This window comes from Poecilia reticulata, chromosome 16 (assembly GCF_904066995.2).
Source record: "Poecilia reticulata chromosome 16, P_reticulata-male-v2, whole genome shotgun sequence".
Classification (NCBI taxonomy): domain Eukaryota; kingdom Metazoa; phylum Chordata; class Actinopteri; order Cyprinodontiformes; family Poeciliidae; genus Poecilia; species Poecilia reticulata.
Window position 1 is genome coordinate 28432129 of NC_088845.1, and position 21130 is coordinate 28453258.

At 39.5% G+C, this 21130-nt stretch overlaps 1 protein-coding gene across 2 annotated transcripts; it reads left to right on the top strand.

Moving 5' to 3' along the window:
- The first annotated feature begins 7838 nt into the window (after window positions 1-7838).
- Window positions 7839-21004, top strand: LOC103478239 (synaptosome associated protein 91a). Of its 2 annotated transcripts, XM_008431913.3 has the most exons (12): window positions 7839-9756; window positions 10087-10155; window positions 10473-10601; window positions 11480-11551; window positions 12603-12803; window positions 14528-14713; window positions 14824-14842; window positions 14958-15048; window positions 16013-16090; window positions 16215-16334; window positions 17202-17290; window positions 18118-21004. In XM_008431913.3, exons 1-11 carry the CDS (start codon window positions 9675-9677, stop codon window positions 17280-17282), a joined length of 1128 nt encoding a protein of 375 aa, XP_008430135.2. In that variant the 5' UTR covers window positions 7839-9674; the 3' UTR covers window positions 17283-17290; window positions 18118-21004. The 2 variants fall into 2 exon arrangements, with proteins under 2 accessions (XP_008430135.2, XP_008430136.2); XM_008431914.3 differs by lacking the exon at window positions 7839-9756 and having other exon boundaries at window positions 9763-10155.
- Window positions 21005-21130: the final 126 nt, after the last annotated feature.

The window sequence follows — 21130 nt, forward strand, 5'->3', positions numbered from 1 at the left end:
GAAAACAGAGTTCAAAACCATCATCATTCGGGTCATGAGCAAAGCTGTTCAAACCTCTGGAACGTTTTTGGATGTCCTCAAGTGATTTACATCTGTTTCACTGTGTCCTACTGTTTTTTTTTTGTTTTTTTTGACAGACCAACACAAGTAGGGCCTAATTGTGAAGTCAAATGTCACATTTCCTATTAGATACCTAAATAAAAACCAAGTGCAACAAATTGTCTTCAGAAGTTGCCTGATTGGTGGATGAAATCCACTCGTGTGCATGCTACTGCAGCTGATCTGGCTGCACAGTAAATCAGTGCTTAGCTATGCAGCCTTTCAGCAGCAGGAAACTTCTGGCTCTGGTTTGAATGTGATTACTCTCTGTTCATTTGTCGACATGGTTTTCTATGGGGACTCCAGCTTCCTCAAAAACAGTTCAAGTGGCTTAATTGGTCTCTCCAAATTGCTTATAGGTATGATTTTTCTATGTGTGTGTGCGTGTGTGTGTGTGTGCACTTGGTTGTCATTTGCATCTCTGGATTGCCCAGTGATGGATTCATAACCTGACCAGAGTGTAACCATAAGAAGCCAGCCCCTCCTCCACCCAACAGGAATAAGTTGGTGTGGACTTTGAGTGATGGATGGATGTTCACATTAGTGAACAAACTGCATCGCAGTATGGGGAAATGTACTGCATGATTAGGTTATACAACATTATTTTGAGCTCTGAAAATCTCGTAGAGTACTAATCAATCCATTGTATGAAAATGGAAAGAGCGTAGGTAATTGTAGAATGGGAAATGGCCTGCATTTGTTTAGCCCAGTGGTCTCTGGAGCTGAATTCCTCGAGGGACAAAGTCCTGCGCTACACCATCAGTGTAGTTCAGACACTGATGGTGGTGAACTACACTGTAGTCAGTGACAGACTGACAGAACCGAGGCTGACCTTCAGTCAGCCCTACCGGACCCTATCCAAGGTTTTCCCCAGTGCATTATAAGCCTGGCGGGCCACCAGACTTTACTTGTGCCCCCACCAGGCTAAGCACTGGTTATTTAAGTTTTTCTTTTTAGAATGTTTGCATTTCTAAGACTTTATATTTGGTGTTCAGGTATTGATCTTCCAATCATTGAATAATACATAATTATCAAGTGATATTTTCAAATTTCCTGTCAATTTTAAAGATTTTTTAACTCAAACACACGGATCAATGACTGGCCTAGAGCCCAACCACCGGACTTGGCAAGTTTCCTGGGGGAAACCTTGCTGTCTTTGTACACTTGAAGTAAAATTAAACTAACTTATACATCTCTTTTCAGGAAGAAAAGGGAGCTTGTTTTAACTCCTTAATACTGACTTAAGAAGTGCTGGTTAGAGCAGAGGTTCATCCTCCGCATACAGTTTAAACTACCATGCATCTATTTCTTTCCTCTTCACAATGATGCCCTAGTTTGTGTAGGTACAACACAAAAAAATCCTCATATTCATCGAGGTTTGTCATTGCATCATAACAAAATGTGGAAAAAGTTTCCTGTGGTTTGAATGTGTTTGTCCTACAGGACAGCTTTCAGTGGCTCCATAGAAAGGGCATCTGAACAACCAGCTTATTGTCATAAACTGTCATTTAGTTTTAGATGCAGCTCTATGGAAGTATTTTCACCATAACATGAATCTCCTTGTGGAACGTATCCCATTGAGAAGTCTTGTTCTTTAGCTTTCAGTGGCACTAATTCCACCTGTTTTTAATCCATCTCTAAACTTTGTTTGGGAATTTTCATTCCCAAACATTTTCATTCAAACAAAAGTGAATTTGGTGCTTAGATGCTGTTAGTAACCAACCTGCATGGAATCCAGTTTTTAAGCCATGTTTTAAGCCTGACTGTGCAAAGTGATGGATGTTACTGTCACTTTGTTGCACCATGTCAATAACAGATACTGTGACCAACATGCATCACTAAACTCTAACTTCTGTACCATTGTTGTTTTTGCAGATCGCCCACTAAGGTAAGTCCGTGATCATTGTTTAAGACAATTAGAATCAAAAATCTCTTAGCAAAGCGACACATTTAGCTGCAGGGTGGAAGCTATTGACTTCCATCACTCAAACCTGTTATTTACCACCTAAGGGGGCAATTTCTTTGCGTCAGGATGCAACAGCCAACAACAGTACTCCTGCTGCTGCTGCGGCAGCACCAGCCAAACCTGCTCCTCCCGCTGCGGCCGGCGGGCCTCCAGCTCGTCCCGGGCCGCCGGCGAAACCCCCTCCGCCCTCTGTCACTCCAACCGCACCGGCCCCTGCCTCCACCGTTACCAGCAAGTGGGTGTCACTCGACAACGCTATGAAAACTACATGATTCATTTATCAAGACGGACCTCTATAAACGGGTCTTTCCTCCGTTTACAGCGCTCTGGACGACGGGTTCCTTTTGGATCTCGACCCTATGTCGTCCTCGTCAGCAGGGGGCACTGCGACAACGTCCATGACTGGATGGGGAGGTGAGATCTCCTTATAGATACATAACCCACCAGCTTGCATTGAATTGTCTGATACTTGCATATTTTCTCATGAACCGTTTTGAAACTGACGGCTTTCTCCACATTCTGATAATTGAACTAATATCTTATGACTCTTTTCGCTCACTGGGCATTAAAATTTTATCCTAGGACAACAGGGTGATCTCTAAATGTAAAAAATAAAAAGTAAAAAGTAAACCAAGACAACAACAGCAAAGGCAGAAAGACGCTTTGAATTCCACACCTTCGATCCCAGGATATACTATTCAAAATCATCAAAAACAGCACACACACTATTAAAATGTGAGAGAACTCCATGTTCCATAAAATCTATTTATCTATTAATCTATACTTAGACCCATCTATCACACATTTTTCAAAACCTCAGCACACATCCCAAGATAAGAAACCATTTTTACAATGCTAGAGCTTTACTAACACTTTCACAGTCATAAAATACTGTTTTATCTAAATGTTAAAGTTGGATATAAAATTCTCACCAAGAGAGAAAAGGTCTAACCCTGATGAGCTCTTTGCAATGGTGAACTTTTGGTCACTGGGGTTTTGTTTGCTTTAACTGCAGCACTGAATGGCTTCTTTTCCGAGGATTCGGAGCACCTCTTCATTGACTTATTTTATTTGTTTTTGTCTCTCTGTTGCAGATCTCTTGGCAGGCGGTGAGTATTCCACTTTTAGTCAAAGCGCCACAGACTGAACTTGTGAAATGTTAGCTGATATTTGCTTTTCAGGTCCCATCTTTGTTTTCTGTTCCAAGTTTGTCTCGATGGCCAGCGGTTGCTCCCACCACACACTTCAGTCTAAATCCTTCCACCTTGCGTTCACTTTGAATGAGCTGCTTCTCCTCTATTTTCTCTTTTCCTCCTTTTCTGTCTGTCTGTTGGGGGGTGACTGGGTCTGGCAATGGGATTACGGGGCTTCTGTCCACATAGCTGCCCCAGCCGCCACCAATGGCGCGCCTCAAGCTCTCGCGGCAGACGGGAAGCCGACTGACGCTGCAGCCGCCGCTGCCGTCACTACCGCCCCTGCTGCCGCTGCCACCATTGCTGCGCCTGCAGCCGCCGCAGTCGCTGCGCCGGCAACCGCTGCGCCGGCAACCGCTGCGCCGGCAACCGCTTCTGGAGCTGCTGCTGCTGCTGCTGCAGCTGCACCGGTGCCACCCCCCACATCGCTGCCTGTCTCTGCTCCTGCTGCCGCCTCAGCCACTGACATCGACCTTTTTGGAGGTCAGTGTAGGTTAGCGTGTAGCCTAGCATGGCTTAAGCCAAACCTCGTCATTGTCGAGTCATACAGTGTTACACGGTCATGGTAAAAAAAAACATAAATAAAATGAAAAAAAAAAACTTTGTCCTCTTTCAATTTTAGGTTTAAACTTCTGTACGTAATAGCTTACTAACTTACTTATACTTAATGTTAGATGGAGCGAAGAGCCAGAAACCCTGATCATGTTGCTCTATTTTTTATGAAAACTTTTGTTTTTGCAGCTCTCCTAAATAAGCCTCACTTGTTCAGTCTGCTCTGTCATGAACTTTTCTCTTTAGCATGCTGACTTGGCTTCAAACTGTAGAGTCTCATAATCCTTCCCTGATTGATAAGCAGCAACAATTATATACCTAAGGTAATTGCTAATATCTTTCTTGTATGCTTCAGAGCAGCAGAAAACTTTTATTATGGTGGTCATGTCACCTGCTGAAGTTTTCTTCCTCTTTAAGTCTTGTGAATTTCACACAGGTATTGGTTTAATTTATCTTTATAAAATAACAGTGCAAAATGTATTGTTTTTACATTCGAAGTTAAATGTCAGTTATTATATAACCTGTTAAAGATTAGATTCAATTTACTATTTCTATGTAAACCCCTAAAACTGAAACAGGGTGTGTATTATTATTATTATTATTAGCAAAAGTCTGCCAAAGACTACTCCACAGATTTTGTTCTTATTATTACTTAGTAATAATAATAGATTTTTTTTTTTTAATTTAAAAACTCATGGGACAAACTGGAGAAAATAGTAAAGATGACATTTTGGATAATACTTTGTTTTGTTTTTTTTCTTTTCAAAAATTACTGGGAACTTATTGACATCATGATAAATCTGAATTTCTATGATGACTATCAAAACTTCTTGATAAATGATAAATGATATGATAAATGCCCCCTTTAATCTCAAATCAACATTCTCAGAAAAAATCTGCTTACATGTAATCCAGCTTTTAAATCCTCCTTTAATCACTTAATGCAGAAGAAAACATTTGTCATTTCTACTCCATCCAAATAATTTCTTCATAATTCACTTTTTTTTAAAACTCTCATTTGTTTTATAATGCTGAAATCATGTGTGTATCGTAAAAGCCCTGTTAAGATGTAATTAATCTACTTTTATATGCTGCATATTTTTTAGATTTTTGGGCTTTTTGTTAAATCTCTTAAATAGTTTTACTCCTATTGTTCGATATTTTTGTCATGCTGATGAGCTGACAGATCACTTTCATAATCATATTTCTGCTCTTCTACATAAAAATCACTCCTAAAGCTTAATGACTACTAAATAAAAATCAGTTCTTTGTCAAAGAGAGACCATGAGTTTTTCCATCCCTGCTGCCATCCTCCCGATTTGTCACAGAGTCAAAGTAACTTGTGACAACTAGCTTCATTACTCGAGCCTGTGCAGGTAGCGCGCACAGTGAATGCAGCATTATGCAGCCCCCCTCTTTCCCCCACCTTCCTCCCCACACCCTCTCTAAACTCATCATGTGAGCAGTGATGCAATTGAATCTATCACTGCACCGAACCAGGCTGCATATTTCTTGTATTCTCAGCCTTATTCCTGATGCTAACCTCTCATTTTTTTTGTTTCCTGTCCTTTTTCCATCTGTTGACTCATCTTCTGTTCTGTACGTCTGTGTGTCTTGGTGTGTTTACCCGGGTGTTGCCTTTCGCTTTGTTTTTTTTGTTTTTTTTTTGCGTGTCCACTGTTGTCGTCTGCAATACCCTAGATGCGTTTGCACCTTCCCCAGGAGACGGTCCTGCTGCCGTGGCCACGGGCCCCGCTGCTGATGCATTTAGTGGATCTGGTGGGTCACAAAACGGCTTCTTGTGAGCGTCTGTCTGCGAGGATGTTTGAATACACAAACGTGCGTGCGTGCGTGTGTGCATGAGACTCCTTGCTCCTATCGTGCTAAAGCTGCCACTGCTTTACAGGAGACAGTAGAGCAAACCATTGCCCCCGGGTGGCCTACTGTCTCACCCCAAATCCTGCTAATGCCCCAGTCATGGACCCTCTCCTCCTTCATCTCTACTGCTCCTTCTTCTTCCTGTTTAGTTTGAAAGGGAATATTCTTTAAAATATACTCGATAAAGCTGTTAACTGTTGTCTTAAGAAATTGAATACAGTCTGTTTGAGTATTACTAACCATGTTAATATTAGATGGAAATTATTATTTTAATCATTGCAGAACCTTTTTTTTTTTCTATGTTTTGAATAACACCATAACTTAACTCTCTTTGACCAACAGGATTGTAATGCTTTGGATAAACTTGTAGTTTCAAACATTACATCAATCTCTCTCTGCACATCTTTGTGAAGTTACTGTAATTTGCATATGTTACAAGCAAAATGTTCACATATCTAATATTTACTGACTAATTTTTGAAATTTCCCAGTTTAATCTGTTCAATGTGGAAAGCAAAAACGTTTTAATTGTTTAATGATTTTAGAAGTGAAGATTTTAGACTATAATCATTTTTGTGTCCTCTGAAATAACAGTATCTAGAGACACTGCATCAATGAAAAGTCAGATAAAATGACAGATCTGTCGCAGTCATTTTATGACTTTAAACATAAAACTAACCCATTCATTTTAACATAAATTTTCATTATGTTGATTAAATAAAAAGAAATTTGTATTCACATAAAAAAAACATGTCAGCCATACAGTGATGATTAAAAGTTCTGATATCTGTTCATAAATTACTGACTGAAACTGTTTCCTTAGTCTTTGTTTTGTTATCAGATATCATGAACTGTGTATAAATGCGGCACTAGCTGTTATGCACAGCTTCTTTTCTTACAGCTTGGAAAACAACAGAGGGTCAATTTCCTCTTAACATACATGAATTACACTCTACACTACAATGTAACAGACTATTAGGTTGGTCAAGGAGACACTAAACGTTCACAGCCACTGTGTTAGCATTAGCATGTTGAATTTATGGTAAAAGTACTACTGGGGACAACTTTTGGGTTTGATTTTCACTCATTCCCTTTAAATAAACAACAATAAACTTAAAATGTAGCTAGTGAGGAAAATATTAGTAGGTATTAGTGGTTTTGCCCAAAAAAATAAGCATAAAGTAACGTCAAAATAATACATACCCAGTGCTAGCTAGCATAAGCTACGTAGCTATTTTATTTGAAAGCCTAACTTCACAATGTATTTGCTTTTTTGTTTTGTTTTTGTTTTTCAAATAATTTTTGCACACAAGGTGATAAATGTTTTTTGCATATTTATTTTAAAAAAACTAAAAATAAAACTAATCTTTGGTTAAAATTACACCCTCAATTCATATGGGCGTGCTGCTCTAAACTTGGCTCAATTGTATTTGTTTTTCTTTAATTTTTATCCACAGATCTTCTCAAACCTAGTCAAGTTAGATGTACAACATCAGTAGACGGCCATTTTTAGATAATTTCAGAGATGTTCAGATGGATATAAGTCGGTGCCACTGAAGAAAGAGAATCTGGCTGTTTATTTTGTCATTGCTTTTACTGTTTGATGACATGTCCTCTATTACACAACTCTAGCAGGCTTCACAGGGTCAGAAACATTCAGTCATGCTGCATGCTTTGAAGTTAGAGGAAGTTAATTGTGACTCCTGCTAACAAATAAATGCACATTAAGTAGCCTCAAGTTATAGACAGCATTTTCCCTCAAAACCATGCTTTTCAAAATAAATGTTATTTTTCCACCATCCCTAAACTGCCTTTTTCCTTTTCTCCAATCATAACCCACTCTAACTTGTCCACACCAAACCCCCGCTGCTCTTCCTAAAGACCCCTTTGCTACCACTGAAGGGAGCTCAAGCATTGCTCCAGAGCTGGACCTGTTCGCTATGAGGCCTTCCGATTCTGAGGCCGCCACCGCCATCACTCCTCCCACCTCTAGCGAGGCGCCGACCGTCATCGCCCCCATCGCTGCCCCCGCTGCTCCTGCCCCTTCCTCCGCTACTACTACTACTACTACCACCACCACCACAACCACCACCGACACCACCACCACAGAGTCTGCAGCTGCCCCGACTCTAGATATCTTTGGTGGTAATGTCCTTTCGCTCTCATTTTGCACTCACTCACTGCATTTTACCTGCATTATGGCAACAGAGACGATGAATTTTTAGATGACTCTTGATTGTGTTGCTCTTGCTACTGATTATGATGATGGTGCCAGTGATACATTTCAGAATTATTGTTTTGTTTACCGTTATCCAAGCACTTTGACTGCCTCTGTAATAGCAGAAAAGAATCTGTATGCAAAGAATAAGAAAACATAGAAACAAATTGAACACATTTTTTTTGTATGAGGAACAAAACAAAATCAGATTTGTTGGGGCATGAAGGCAACTGTCATTTTATACACAGAGGTGGGTCAACTTGCTTTGATTTTTGACTGAATACTAACAGAGTGCCAAACCTTAAAGGGAAGAAAACCGTTTTCTTCTGGTGTTTGTTATAACTTTAGATCCTTCTGAGTATGCCTTTTTGTAGCTTATGCACTTGAGTTAAAATGGAATATTGCTTCATTTTAGAGTTTATGCTCCACGAATCTCTTTAAAATGCTCTGATTCACTTCAAAAACCTGAAGAGTGATTGGAATATTTACAAATGGAAAATCTCCAAAAAGGATAAATGTCTCCTGTTTTGGTCATTCACTGATATTTTGATTATCGTTCAAAATATCTATGAACTCGATGATGAAAATGTGTCTTTTACCATTTTGATTTAGAAAAATGAATAATGGAACAGCTAAACAATGAATTAATCCCCCTAACAAACAAATTCAGCTCAATTTAGTTCAATTTATTCATATCATGCAAAAACACTTACCAAGTATTTAATCCAGTTTCTAGTTCAAATATGTTTGTACACTTGAAGTAAGACAAAAATTACTTAAATGTAACTTTTCAGCAAGATAAATAAAAATAAAAAAGTTGTTTGCTCCTACTCTTCATTTTGAGCAGTTAGCCGATGTGCTATGCTAATGTTAGCATAGTTCTTTTCTTTTTTTGATATGACTTGTTGATAATTTAGCTAATATAGCTAAATAACTAGTATGTTTTGATGTCATTCCAGTTGAGAGTGTAAAGATAAACTTATAGAGGAAGTTGTTTTCCTGCTTTAGTGACCTTTAGCCTCTGCCTGTTTCTCACACTTTGACTTTCACTGTAAAAGGTGAAAAAGACTTTTACACTGAAGTCTACAGTCCACATTTTGTTCCTGTCTGATCTGATTACAGACAGTTTGCAGCATCAGGAGCTGGGTTTCATCAGAGACTCCTGATGTCAATCATTTAAAAATATGATTATCTGGAGTCACAGCTGATACCTCCTGAATAATAATAATAATAATAATAATAATAATAATAATGATAATAATGATAATAATAATGATACATTTTAGCTGAGGCCTCAAACACTTGAGATGAAAGTTGGAGAATTACGTTAACTTTTGTAGGAACTGTGTTTTTCTTATATTCTGGTAATCCTGCAACAAAGATTGGCTTGTTGAGGATAAATAACTTTGCTTTACACTAACTTTATTCCTTTGGTCATTTTCCAGTTGAAACATTGCAGTTTTCGATCACAGTGCTTGAAATTACATGCACAAGTAATTTTGCCAATAAGTCAGTAAAACTGCACAGATTTCACGTTGAACATATGTGGACGTTTGAAATTTAGCAATATTCCACTTTAACATTTGCACTGTCTTGTTTCATTGCACTGAAACGTTACACAGCTTCTGACTCATTGAATTAATCAAAGTAAAAAAAGCAAAAAACAAATCTGCTCTCTCTGCTTCCCCCTCATCTCTCTTCTTTATAACTCATCATGCACCGGACTTGAATCTGAATGTCCATGTGGTTGTCTGTCCCTGTTCTTAGATATGTTTGATTCTATGCCTGAGCAAAGCCCTACCACAGAATCCAAAGCCGCTACCACTCCTAGCGTAGACCTTTTTGGTGCAGGTACAGGAGTTGATGTCCCTTTCTCTGTTTGTGGAGCCTCTTCACCTCCTCTGGTCTCCATAGTAATTCTCCTTTGTCAACAGTTTATTTCTTTCTTATTTTTCTCCCTTCCGTGTCCTGATTTGTCCCTCATAGTGATATGAGAAATGTGCATGCTCCCCACTCGTCAATTGCCGGATTGTCTCTGTGGCTGCTTTTCTGTATATGTTTTTTTTTTCTCTTCTTTTTCCATTTCTACCTGCCATGCTAACGCTTTTCTTTGCTCCCCCGACCTCCACGTTTTTTTCCTCCCTTCCTGTATCCTGGCTCTTGCTTGCGTCGGTAAATTAGACCTACCTGCCGTTTCACGCGGGCCCTCTCCGTTGCCCGAGCCGGCTCCAGTTGGAGACATTGTGACGGGTGAGTTGGTCGAGCTGCTTTTATCTTGACTTTCATGGCTGTTTCTCTTCCTTACCCGTTATGAGGAGTGCAGCCAGATAAGTTTGCATGCTAGCTGCGGACGTCTTGTCCCGGAATGCTGCACGCTTCCAGGATGTGGATACGCAGTGACGATGCAGGGATGCTTGCTTTTCTCTGCTTTTCTGTGCGCAAATGTGCTTCGATCTTTAACAATAACAGGCAGAAGAACTCCAGAAGAAAACATCCTTGTCGTTTTTGTTTGTCAATAAATAATTTGAATTGATCTAATCATGTTTTTTTTTCCACTTTCGTCTTAGATACGTTTACATCTCTAGCTCCAACCTCCACTCCTTCTCCTGCCCCAACTCCTGCCTCCGCCCCGACTCCCATACCAGAAGCCTCCTCTCCACCCAAACCAGAGCCAGAGCCGGTCATTGACCTACTGGGTAATAAATGTCACAGTGCACAAAAACACTCGGTATAACGATCACAATCTATGTCACCAAACGTCCTGCGCTGCAGAGAAAATACATGCCATCGAAGTGCACACTTTTGTATTTCCTGCAGAATTTCCTTCCAGGATCAAACCTATTTAAGCATTCAGTCCCAGCCATTGTCAAGTTACACAATGTTGTAACTTCAGCAACTAACAAACCAGTGTACTTTATACGTTTTAGAAGATCCCCCATGTCTCAGGACAACATCTTCAGTCCACAAACTGGACTGAAATATCCTTAAAGAAGAGGGTTTGAATATCAAACCAAACGTCTATGAAATAAACACTAACCATCTTCACCACTGATATGACATGATAGATTACATAATCAGATTATTATTATTGTCTTGAGATGTAATGTCGTTTCTGTCTGAGGTGATTTGGTCTGACATCTTGCTGATGTTTTTCTGAGACCGAAAATATGTCATCCTTGAATTTTAACTTTACATTTTTCAATACATGTTTTGGTTGAAAGACAGAAGTATATAAACCCTGATGAAGAATATACATCAAATTACTACTGTTTATCACTAAATACTCTGAAACCACACCTGCAAAATGAATTTAAGCATCATCTGTGATGCATAAGAATCCCATATAATTTCAGAGTTGATCATTACTGTGACTCTTGTAGTCACTGAGTCTTTTTGCTGTATTTATTTTTTGAAGAAGCTGTTTTCAGTTCAGACAAATTAAATTACATTTCCACTGAAAAGCGATTACTGTGCTGAACAGCAGAAGTCGACCTTTCAGCTCCCTACATATATCTTAATCCTGCTGTCTCTTTTTAAGTGATGCTGAGTCGACCTTTCACCCCTCTCTCTGTAGACTCCTTCAGCGGTCCCGTGGAGGAGAAGCAAAGCTCTGCCCCTGCGGTGCCGGGAGCTGATCTCCTGGGAGGTTAGCCTCCGCTAGCGCTCGCGCTCCTCTATAAAATCTGAGTATTTAAATTAAAAATGGGGAATGGCTGCTGGAAATGTTCTGTGCCGATGAATATGGCAAGCAGTGAGTAACGATAGAGACGCATTAGTCAGATTAATGTTGCTGTTTCACAGACTTGGCAAGCACACTTATATTAAATACACAGCAGTTCCAGAGTGGCTCGAGGCTTATTTGAAATATTTCACCTCATACATCCTTCAGGATTTGTCCTGCCTCGGTTCTGTCCGGCTCATTTCGTTTAGACCTGGCCAGTTTGAATTGCACTTTTACATTAGCTGCAGTAAAAGTGTCGGCATGTTTAAGTGTCTATTAGTGAAACAATCCGCAGACGGAATAGTCATTCGGTATCTTCAGGTTGTCAGTAGACTCCAGGCCTGACTCTTCATCCACCGCTCTCCTCACTCTAATGCGCCGGTCACTCTGGAAGAAAGAGGGTAAATCTGGACGCACCAGGTCACATGAGGAGGACAAAGCAGAACAATCATCAAAAACACACCTGGAGTGTTGCTTTGATTTTTTTTTTATGCATGTTAGAGAAATCCTTTGATCTTCCATAGCAATCATTCAGGGTTCACAAATACCTGTGTCACAAAGCACTGCTTTTTCCACATAGCTCCTCCACATGGAGGCTCCCCCACTCATCTCCTTCAGACTAGCCAGCAGCAATTAGCAAACACTGCTAATTGTACAGTGCTGAGCTCATTATATGAGTTTCTTCTCAGCGCAAACACTCCTAAAAATGCAAATGCTTTATAGATGAATGTTGTCAAAGAGTAGGAGTTTCTTAAAGAGACAGAGATCCAGATTCAAGGCATTAAATTATGAAGTCAAATTTCTTTTATGTCATTTTGACATTTACAGTAATTTTATTACAACCAATTATTACTTTATTGTGCTCTATGTGGCTGGAAACTACATAAAACTGTCCCTTTAAATGTTTGCTTTCTTGATTCGATCCAGTCTGGAAGCAGAGTGAACAGTTCTCGGTCGTTCCTGTGTTTCCCTTCAGGCCTGATTTCTCCCACCCTGGCTCCCACGGCTGCCCCGGCCCTGGCCCCTGCCTTGGCCCCGGCTCCAGTGCAGAACGACCTTCTGGAGACCGGCTTCGACTCGCTGGCCTCGCTCCCATCCCCGACACCACCAGTACCCGCAGCGGCTTCAGAACCTGCGTCCGCCACGCCAGCGCCCTCTGGTGGCTTTGATGCATCAAGTAGGTGGAATTAGGAGTTTCCCTTTAACAACCTGATCCTTCGTCATGCCTTGTGTAGAAAAAAAAAAGGAAGCATTTTGTTGGTAAAGGTGCTCTGCTCAGTGTGCTCGGTTTTCTTGTCGAGGAGCTGTTTTCACAGCGGACCCCGCTCCCTTTTCCCGCTGACGGCTTGGTTTCTGCATGAACGAGGCACTGAAACGCACCGCTGTCACTGGCCTCCTGACGTACAACTGTTCTTCCTGCTGACTGCTTTTCTCCTCAGCACTGCTGCCTGATTCTGTCTTTACTTTCTTTGCACTCTCACAAACGCTGTGCTTTCTTCACTTTCCACCCACTCTTCTTCTTCTGCTTCTTTTCTTCCCTTCTTCTTGTCCTCTTCCACTCTGCTGGGTCATTGCTTGCTTCATCTAATCTGTAAATGGTGAGTTCAACTCTGCAGTGCAGTTTGGACGGCGCTCCCTCTCTCTCCCCATTGCATGCCGCAAAAAAAGTGCTCACGTCTACCGCATGAGACGAGATTTTTGTTACGTGTATGTATTTTTAGGGCCGCCTTTTGTCACCAAGGCCGTTTGCTATTCATACCTTTCACCATACTTGTAGCTATAAAGTTTGATAAACCTGCAGGTATAGAAAGTATTGTTGTTATGAATGCACCATAGACAAGGATTTCTTTAAAGATATTCCAGTGCCCTCCATATTTCTGGACACTGGTGGTATAGATCTATAGACATGCTTGAAATAAATTCAAATTTTAATTTCAGCAGCATAATCTAACAGAAAAATGTAGAAAAATGTAGTGTTTCATTTGATTTCACCCTGTTTTGAGGATTAATATCATTCATTAACAGCAGTTGTTCTTAAATATGCCATTTAAATAAATTTGATTTGATTGGAGAGCATTTGGGCTTTTCATTTTGCGAGGATGGGGCGTACAAAGAGTTTGCGCAATATTCCTAGATCATCCGGATCTATGTTACCTCCGCTATACTGTTTTGTCTTGCAGGTCATGTCATCATTTCAGTAGGCTTCAGGTCTGAAATGGTGAGGTAAAAAGAGGAGATGTTGTTGTGTTTTTTGACACACATCTGTGCTAACCTGCCCAAATGCTTTGAACCTACAGATAAAAGACCCGTTTTCAGTTTTCTTACAAATATTTAATTGAATTTACCTGATATTTGGGAAAAATCATTATGCCTGGAAGAGAAACAGACCCACAGCATCACAGATCCTCCACCATGCCTAAAAGTAGACACTAATCAATCAACAGGCTGTTCTGCATGTTTCAGTCTGAAATGCTGCTGTAGTAAATTTTGCAATTTATTAAATTTTACATAAAACGTTAATGTTGACAACTTAAGATGTCAGTAGGTATGGAGGGTGCTGAGTGTTCATTGCTGAACTAAATATGTGTTCTCCATGAACAATACTGACAAAAATGTAGGTGAAATGGCCTTGGTGTCACCTGGTTTCATATCTCTACCTAACATCTCTACCTTGCGTTTGCTGCTGCTGCTGCGTAGCTTTGAATGCTCCGTCGCATCCTCAGTTCGGTGTGACAGTGGCTGCCATGCACAGCTCGTCTGCAGATGCTGCCACAGCTGGACCGTCCCCGTGTTGTCGCACCGCCTGCTGCCACGTTTCCGCCCTCTGCCTGCCTTCAGTCGGATGCTGCAGTCACACGTCGGTAATCGTTTCTCTGTTTTTCCCGCGTGACTCTCCACTAGTGTTCGGCGGTCTAGGCGACTTGCTGATGCCGGCGGTGACGCCTCAGAGCACCGGAGGCAGCACGGCAGGCAGCACAGGGACCCCCAGTGCACCAGGAGGAATATCAGCCCTCCCTCCCGCCACCCCGCCTCCCACCAAAACAATCGGAGGAGACTTGGACTCGTCGCTGGCCAATCTGGTTGGAGGTAGACTGCAACTATTAACACACAGAGTGCAACTATTAACACACAGAGAATGATTAAAAAGAAACTGCAGGTTTTGTAAGGCAATTCTTTGTTTTCTTTCATCTTTTCAGATCTTGGAATGAAGAAGAAGTAAGTGTGTGATTAAAACGCGAATGCACCGTTCAAATAAGCATCCTGTCAGTGACTAATCCTCAGTAAATAGTCTGGACAGAATTTAACAATGCAACTTTTTTTTTTTTTTAAGGGATCCGCTCGGTGAGAAGAAGCTGACGGGAGGCGCCAACTGGATGCCGCAGGTCGCTCCCACAAGCTGGGGCTCCCCAGGGGCCCCCATGGTGAGAACAGCAACTCCACAATCCCAATATTCTCAAGGCACTTTACAGAAAAATCCTTTCAGTTCAATCACACAAATATTCCAGTTGATCCTAGTTACCAAACAGCACACAGTTCGTGCAATTAATTATTCAAAGTAGTTTAAAAAGTTTCCATCTAAGGAAACCCAGGAGTTTGCAGTGAGTCGAAAGGACGCAGTTTTTGTAAAAGCTTAGGGAAAAAAAAAAAAGATTAAACGATATACTTACACCCATTTGTGTCTCAGAAAGTGAAACTCATATTTAGAGTCATTAAAATAAAACACAGTGATTTATTTCAAGTCTTTATTTCAGAATGATGATAAACTTTATTTAGAAATGGACAAAGTACAGATCAGTCATAAAAGCCACCATCTGATGCACTGTGCCAGATTGTAGCATAAGCTAGTTTGCATCTGCAGTTCATTACAATAGTAAAATAAAACAGAAGATATAACACCACAAAATGCTTTCTACTCACAGTACACAGACAAACACACACATAAAGACTTCATTACTGACGCACTGATTAATAGTTCTGTGAATTTTGAAGTTTATGCCTCAAAGCAAATGAAAACCCAAAGTCCCGTCCAGAAATATACAATAACCAGAAAACTCCAACAGGATTGTTTCTAAGTGGAAATGTTATATTTGTTAATATGTTGTTGTTGTTGTTGTTATTTTAATTCATTAAATTATTTTATATTTTGGTCATATTTAAATTACTTATAACGTGAATTTTTTAAATGTAAATTTTATATTGATTTGATGAAATGAATGCTTGAAATGTGTCGCTTTCTGTTTAATGAATTGTATATCAAATTTAAACTGAATTACTGAAATTATTCAGTTTTTTTTGTTGTTATTTTCTAACCTTATTGACTTGCACCAATATGTTGTTGTTGACCCAAAATCCTCTGAGAACTAAATAATCTGTCTGCATGTTCAGGCTGCCGGTGCGCCAGGCGCAGCGCCCCCTGGTGCACCAATGGTGCCAACAATGAGCGCACAGCCTGGCTTTGGCATGGTGAGCTTTCAATGTCTGTGCTTAGAGAATTGGCTAAAACAATCGAATCACTGTTTAAAATCCAACATATTTGTAATTAATTTATAAATAGTAATGATTTCTGATCTCGTTCTTTTTCCAACAGCCTCCTGCTGGAGGGCCAGGGGTCCCAATGATGCAGCCCATGATGAGCCAGCCTATGATGGGGCAGCCCATGATGAGACCTCCGTTCACAGGGGTTCCTGGAGCTGCACCTGGAGCGCCGGTAACCCGTCATATACCATAAAAAAAACATTAAAGTGTCTTTAAGTAGGTATTCATACACCTTGAACTGTTTTTATCATGGTGCAACCAGACAGATTTCATTTGACAAACCAACACAAATTTCTCCATATTAATTGTTTCTACCCTCACTCATTCTGATGTCCTAAATAAAATAATGTGCTAGCAACTGGCTTGAAAAGTCACACACTGTGTAAAGAAAGGTTCAGCTGCGTGACACAGCGAATCACCTTGACCCTATTGGTCAAATACATTTCTTGATTTACATATCAAGAAATGCATTTCTTGACATGTAAGAAATAAAAGTGTACTAAAAAATGCACTTTTTAGTGTTAAAAGTGCTACATTTAGCTCTTTTAATGCCGGTTTGTAGTGGATAATTGGCACTGGACCATTTTAGGTTGGGAGTGGGAACGTAATTAAAAACAAAGCCAGGACCCCTTCAATATGAAGCTGGCATTTATAAGAGAGGAAATAAAAGCATTTAAAAAAGCAAGAAAAAAATGTGTTTAAGTATCATTCTCCCTCTATCTGCTGTCTGCGACGTAATGCTGCTAAAACAAACTTTGCACAAAACTGGAGCTTAAGTGCAAAAAAAGCTCCAAGGCACCGAATATAAAAACAGATTTTTCTCTTTAACATAATACTTGTTTAAATGATAACAGGAGCTTAGTAGGGCCTTTTACATATTTTTTGTTTTAATAGGATAGAAAATGAAATCTGTATCCAAACCTACTCAGCCTGACTTTTAGGCTGGAATTTATGCATCTGTTAATGATGCTGACTTTATTGCTTATCTTGCTGAAAATCTTATGTTTTAAAGGATCCATTTTGCCTGGTTTTGTCTTAGCTTTCTTCAGGACCTGCAAATCAGAGTCCAAAGAAGCCCAAGGACCCTCTGGCAGACCTCGACCTCAAGGACTTCTTATAAAACCCCAGGTAGAAAAATCTGTTTTATATTTCTATGCTGTGTATACTTTGAGTTTGGAGGTGTTTTTTTTTTCTTGAATAAAGTAGTCATAAGCCACTGGTAGGTTCCAATCGTTCATACTTTTGCAGTGACGTACAGCATGTCACCAGTAGGTGGTGCTGAGTAGAGACCTGGAACATTTGTGTTTCACAATTCTTTCTATTAATTAATTGTAATGTCTTTTTTAATACTGGGACTATGATTTAGTCCATATTTAAATAAAGTGTTACAAGTTGCAATATTTGAAAAAAAAAAAAAAAGTTATTTACAGTTTCATTTGTGTGATTTGGGGAACAATTGAATATGGATGAGGTTTTCTTATATAGTTATCTGATAACTATATAAGAAAACCTCACACACAAATGAAATTCTAAAAACTTTGTCAATATTTTGTTAATGTCGCAAAAACACAATTTTAGAATTGCTGTGTTTCTACTGAATATGAAATGTAATTAAAATTTGTTCACGTCATTAAAAAACATTGCGTGCCATCATCCTCTAACTACTTCCTGTTGTTGTCTTCTTCATAGTCTGCGCCAGTGGCAACCTCTGGGTTGTTGATCATGTGATTTGTGTGAAGCAAAAAAAAAAAGTGTTTCCATTGCAGTTTTGCGAAATAACTCAGTTTTGATGCAGCTCAAAAAAAACCAAATCCTTTACCAAAAAATAAGTTTCTGTTAAGCAAATGTATTTTTTAAAACGTCACAGTGCTCTTTTGAAACAAGACACACAGTTTATTGAAAGCAAAAAAGATGAATAAGTCTGATGTTGAAATCTTGTGTTTCCCGTCTCCCAGATGCTTTTCTTTCTGGATCAGAGCCTTCTCAGCGTTTACCTGGCGCCTGTCAACATCTTGAGATGCCAGCCATGTTCCGTTCCTCCATTTCTCCTCCTCACCTGTCCATGACCCAACTTCTCCTGTGTGATGTTGTAGCACAAACTGTGAAAGTGAACCATAATGGATTATATACAAATATAAGATAAAAAAAAAAAAAATCCAGAGCTTGTGCTTATGTCGATGTACTAATTTTATTGTCGAAACAAAATGACACAAAATCCTGACAAAAAAATAAATAATTATAATGATAAAGAATTGTTCAGGACAGTAAGTGAGAGGAAGTGAAGAACTATGTGTTTTAGATTTATTTATTGTGCTGAATTGAATGATTGATGTGCTTTGGTGTCCCAAGCCCCGCCCACATTCCATTAATGTCTCCGCCTCCTTACTGAGGGGGGAGGAGCTTCTGTGTGTTCCCATGTTGGTTGGATGAGATGGGTAAACAAAACTCCCTGTAGATTTTTGAACAGGCCTAATATGTGTGATGTTTTACAGGAAGGTCCTCTCTGATGTACAGGGGTTTCTTTGGTGAGGATTTTGTCTTTATTGTACATCTGGTGAGGAGAATCTCAAAAGTGAATCAGACATGAAATCGTGAGAAGTCTTGTGAGTATCCCTCTATTTGCCGTCATCATTGGAACTAACTGAAGCAAATAAGACCGCCACAAAAAGATTAATATACTGTATGTGTAAGATCAACCTTGGTGGGATTTTCAGTTATTAAAAAACAGCAAGTGGTCCTTTCTTCTTTTCTTTTCTTTACTTGTGGCCTAATTTTCTATATTTTGTTCTTTTTATGTCCTTTAGTTGTATGCCATGTACAGCATCCATTTTGGTTCAATTCTCCAGACTGTGGCTATCTGCGTACCTTTCTATTAAAGAACATATCTTGGAACTTTATGTACTTCCGGAAAACTACACTTTAGTCTTCTTAGAGGTGTGTTTGAAATTCCCTTGAGTAGAAACGTTAAAAGTCGTTGACTTGGTTTCCCGTGGTCAATTTTAAGAGTCTGTTTTGTCATTTTCATGACTTCCGTAGCAAACTCCATGCTCAGACGGGTTGGATCGACGAGATTAAGATTATTATAGTAATTAAAGTGAGAAGACTTGTAGGCGTGGGCCAGTTTGAGAATTTCATAGTTTTCAGAGACCATGCAGTCATATCACTGTATTTTCTCTAGATTTTAAATAGAAATGAGATCTATTATAATTGCTTTCATTTAAGAGATAACTATCAGTCCCTTCACTCCTGAAAAATTGCTAAATATTCATCATTCCCATAAAAAAAACAACTTATGTTTAACATTTATTTATTGTCTTGATTTTGCTAGGTGCATTAGAGAAAAAGTATAGAATATCCACCTGTTAATTTAGCAGATGTTTTTAGGTTCTTCCTGCTCATAATTGTATCCCTTTTTATTATTATTATTCAATTTCTAGAGTAGCAGAAGTATATATAATTGTTATTGTTAGTGAGACTATATTCCACTCACAGCTTGCCAACAGCACTAATAAGGGTGATGGGTGGTCCTTACTTTTTAGTCCAAGCACCTTGACTGCACACATTTTTCCCAACTGGAAGTATTTCCAAGTCCTTGTAAGTGAGGGAAAAGTGCAGTAGCCATATTTTAGGCAACTTTGCAGCAGGACGTCAGGGAGGGGCAGCCAGAGAAAACGCTCCACTGTTTTCTCTGGCTTCTGGCAACTTTGGTGTACCAGAAAGACCAGTAATTAGCCCACGCCTGGTTGATTTTGCAGAGAACGCTCGGTCACTCTTTGCTCAGCTTACTAAAGTAAGCTGAGAATGAGAAAAGTTTAAAGATACAATGTGGTGTTTTGTCCTGTAAGCAAAGCAAATTCTGTTTACACACAGGATTACTCATCAAAGGATGAGGCTGTATGTGCATTCATGACTCCTAACGACACGCTAAATGTGTTTACCTCGTTAGGAAACTTCAAAGTCGACGTTATTTACAAGCTACAAGGGCTTTTCCTCTGATGGATTCTCCTTGAAGTTGCTAGCGGCCAAAACACTGCACTGTACCTTTAGCCTCGAGGCGAACATGACCTGCTCTAGCACCATAGTGCGTAGTAAAACTAAACAAAACTTTTGCTTCGCTTCCGTCTGAGCATCGTGTTTGACTCTTTCCTTAATCGATAACATCTGGCTTGCCGTTGGTGGAGCCTCTAACTATGGAGAACTCTATTTGGGGTTATAGTTGAACCTTTTTGCCATTTTTAACCCAGAGTTCAGTAAAATCACTTTTGAGTGTAATCATACATTTGGTCATAATTTAACGCCAGTCTCCTCTTCTGTGCTGTAAACTACGGAAAGTGATAGATCTTTCTCTGTGTCTGTTCTCTGTCATGTTTGTGGATTGGTTGTGAGAGTCAGAGTAAATCATGGGAGAATATTAACATTTTTTCATGACTGAATTATTAGAATTGTAATTTTTTTTGTTTGTTTTATTGTAAATTTATTTTGTTTACAATGGCCCTCCCAGTGCATGTAAGCCCCTCGAGATGCAATAAATTGGATGACGGATTGAGCTGTTCTGACTTTTTTGGGGGGTGTTTCATTTTAATGTGCACCCTGCTTAAATTGAAACGTGGACACCTGCTTTAATCACCACAAACTTCTTGAGATTAATACTGTCATACATTTTACTAAACTGAGAAACAGAAAAAATGTGTTCTCCTGTTTTTATATTTTCTGTGAGGAATTCATACTGTTAAAAGTACTAATGACCAACATCACCGTTCGCAGTATAACTATATACTTAACCAAAATGTCAAGAGATGTAACATTGTTCTGTGGAATAAATGGATGAAATCTTTTGTGTCAGAGGCTACTAACAACCTAGCATTTTTAACCATACGAATGTTGAAGTCTTGTTCTTTTTGTGTAACCAAATGTCTCCCATTTATGCCATTTTTAGTGAATATTTTACTAAAAACAAACATACTAATC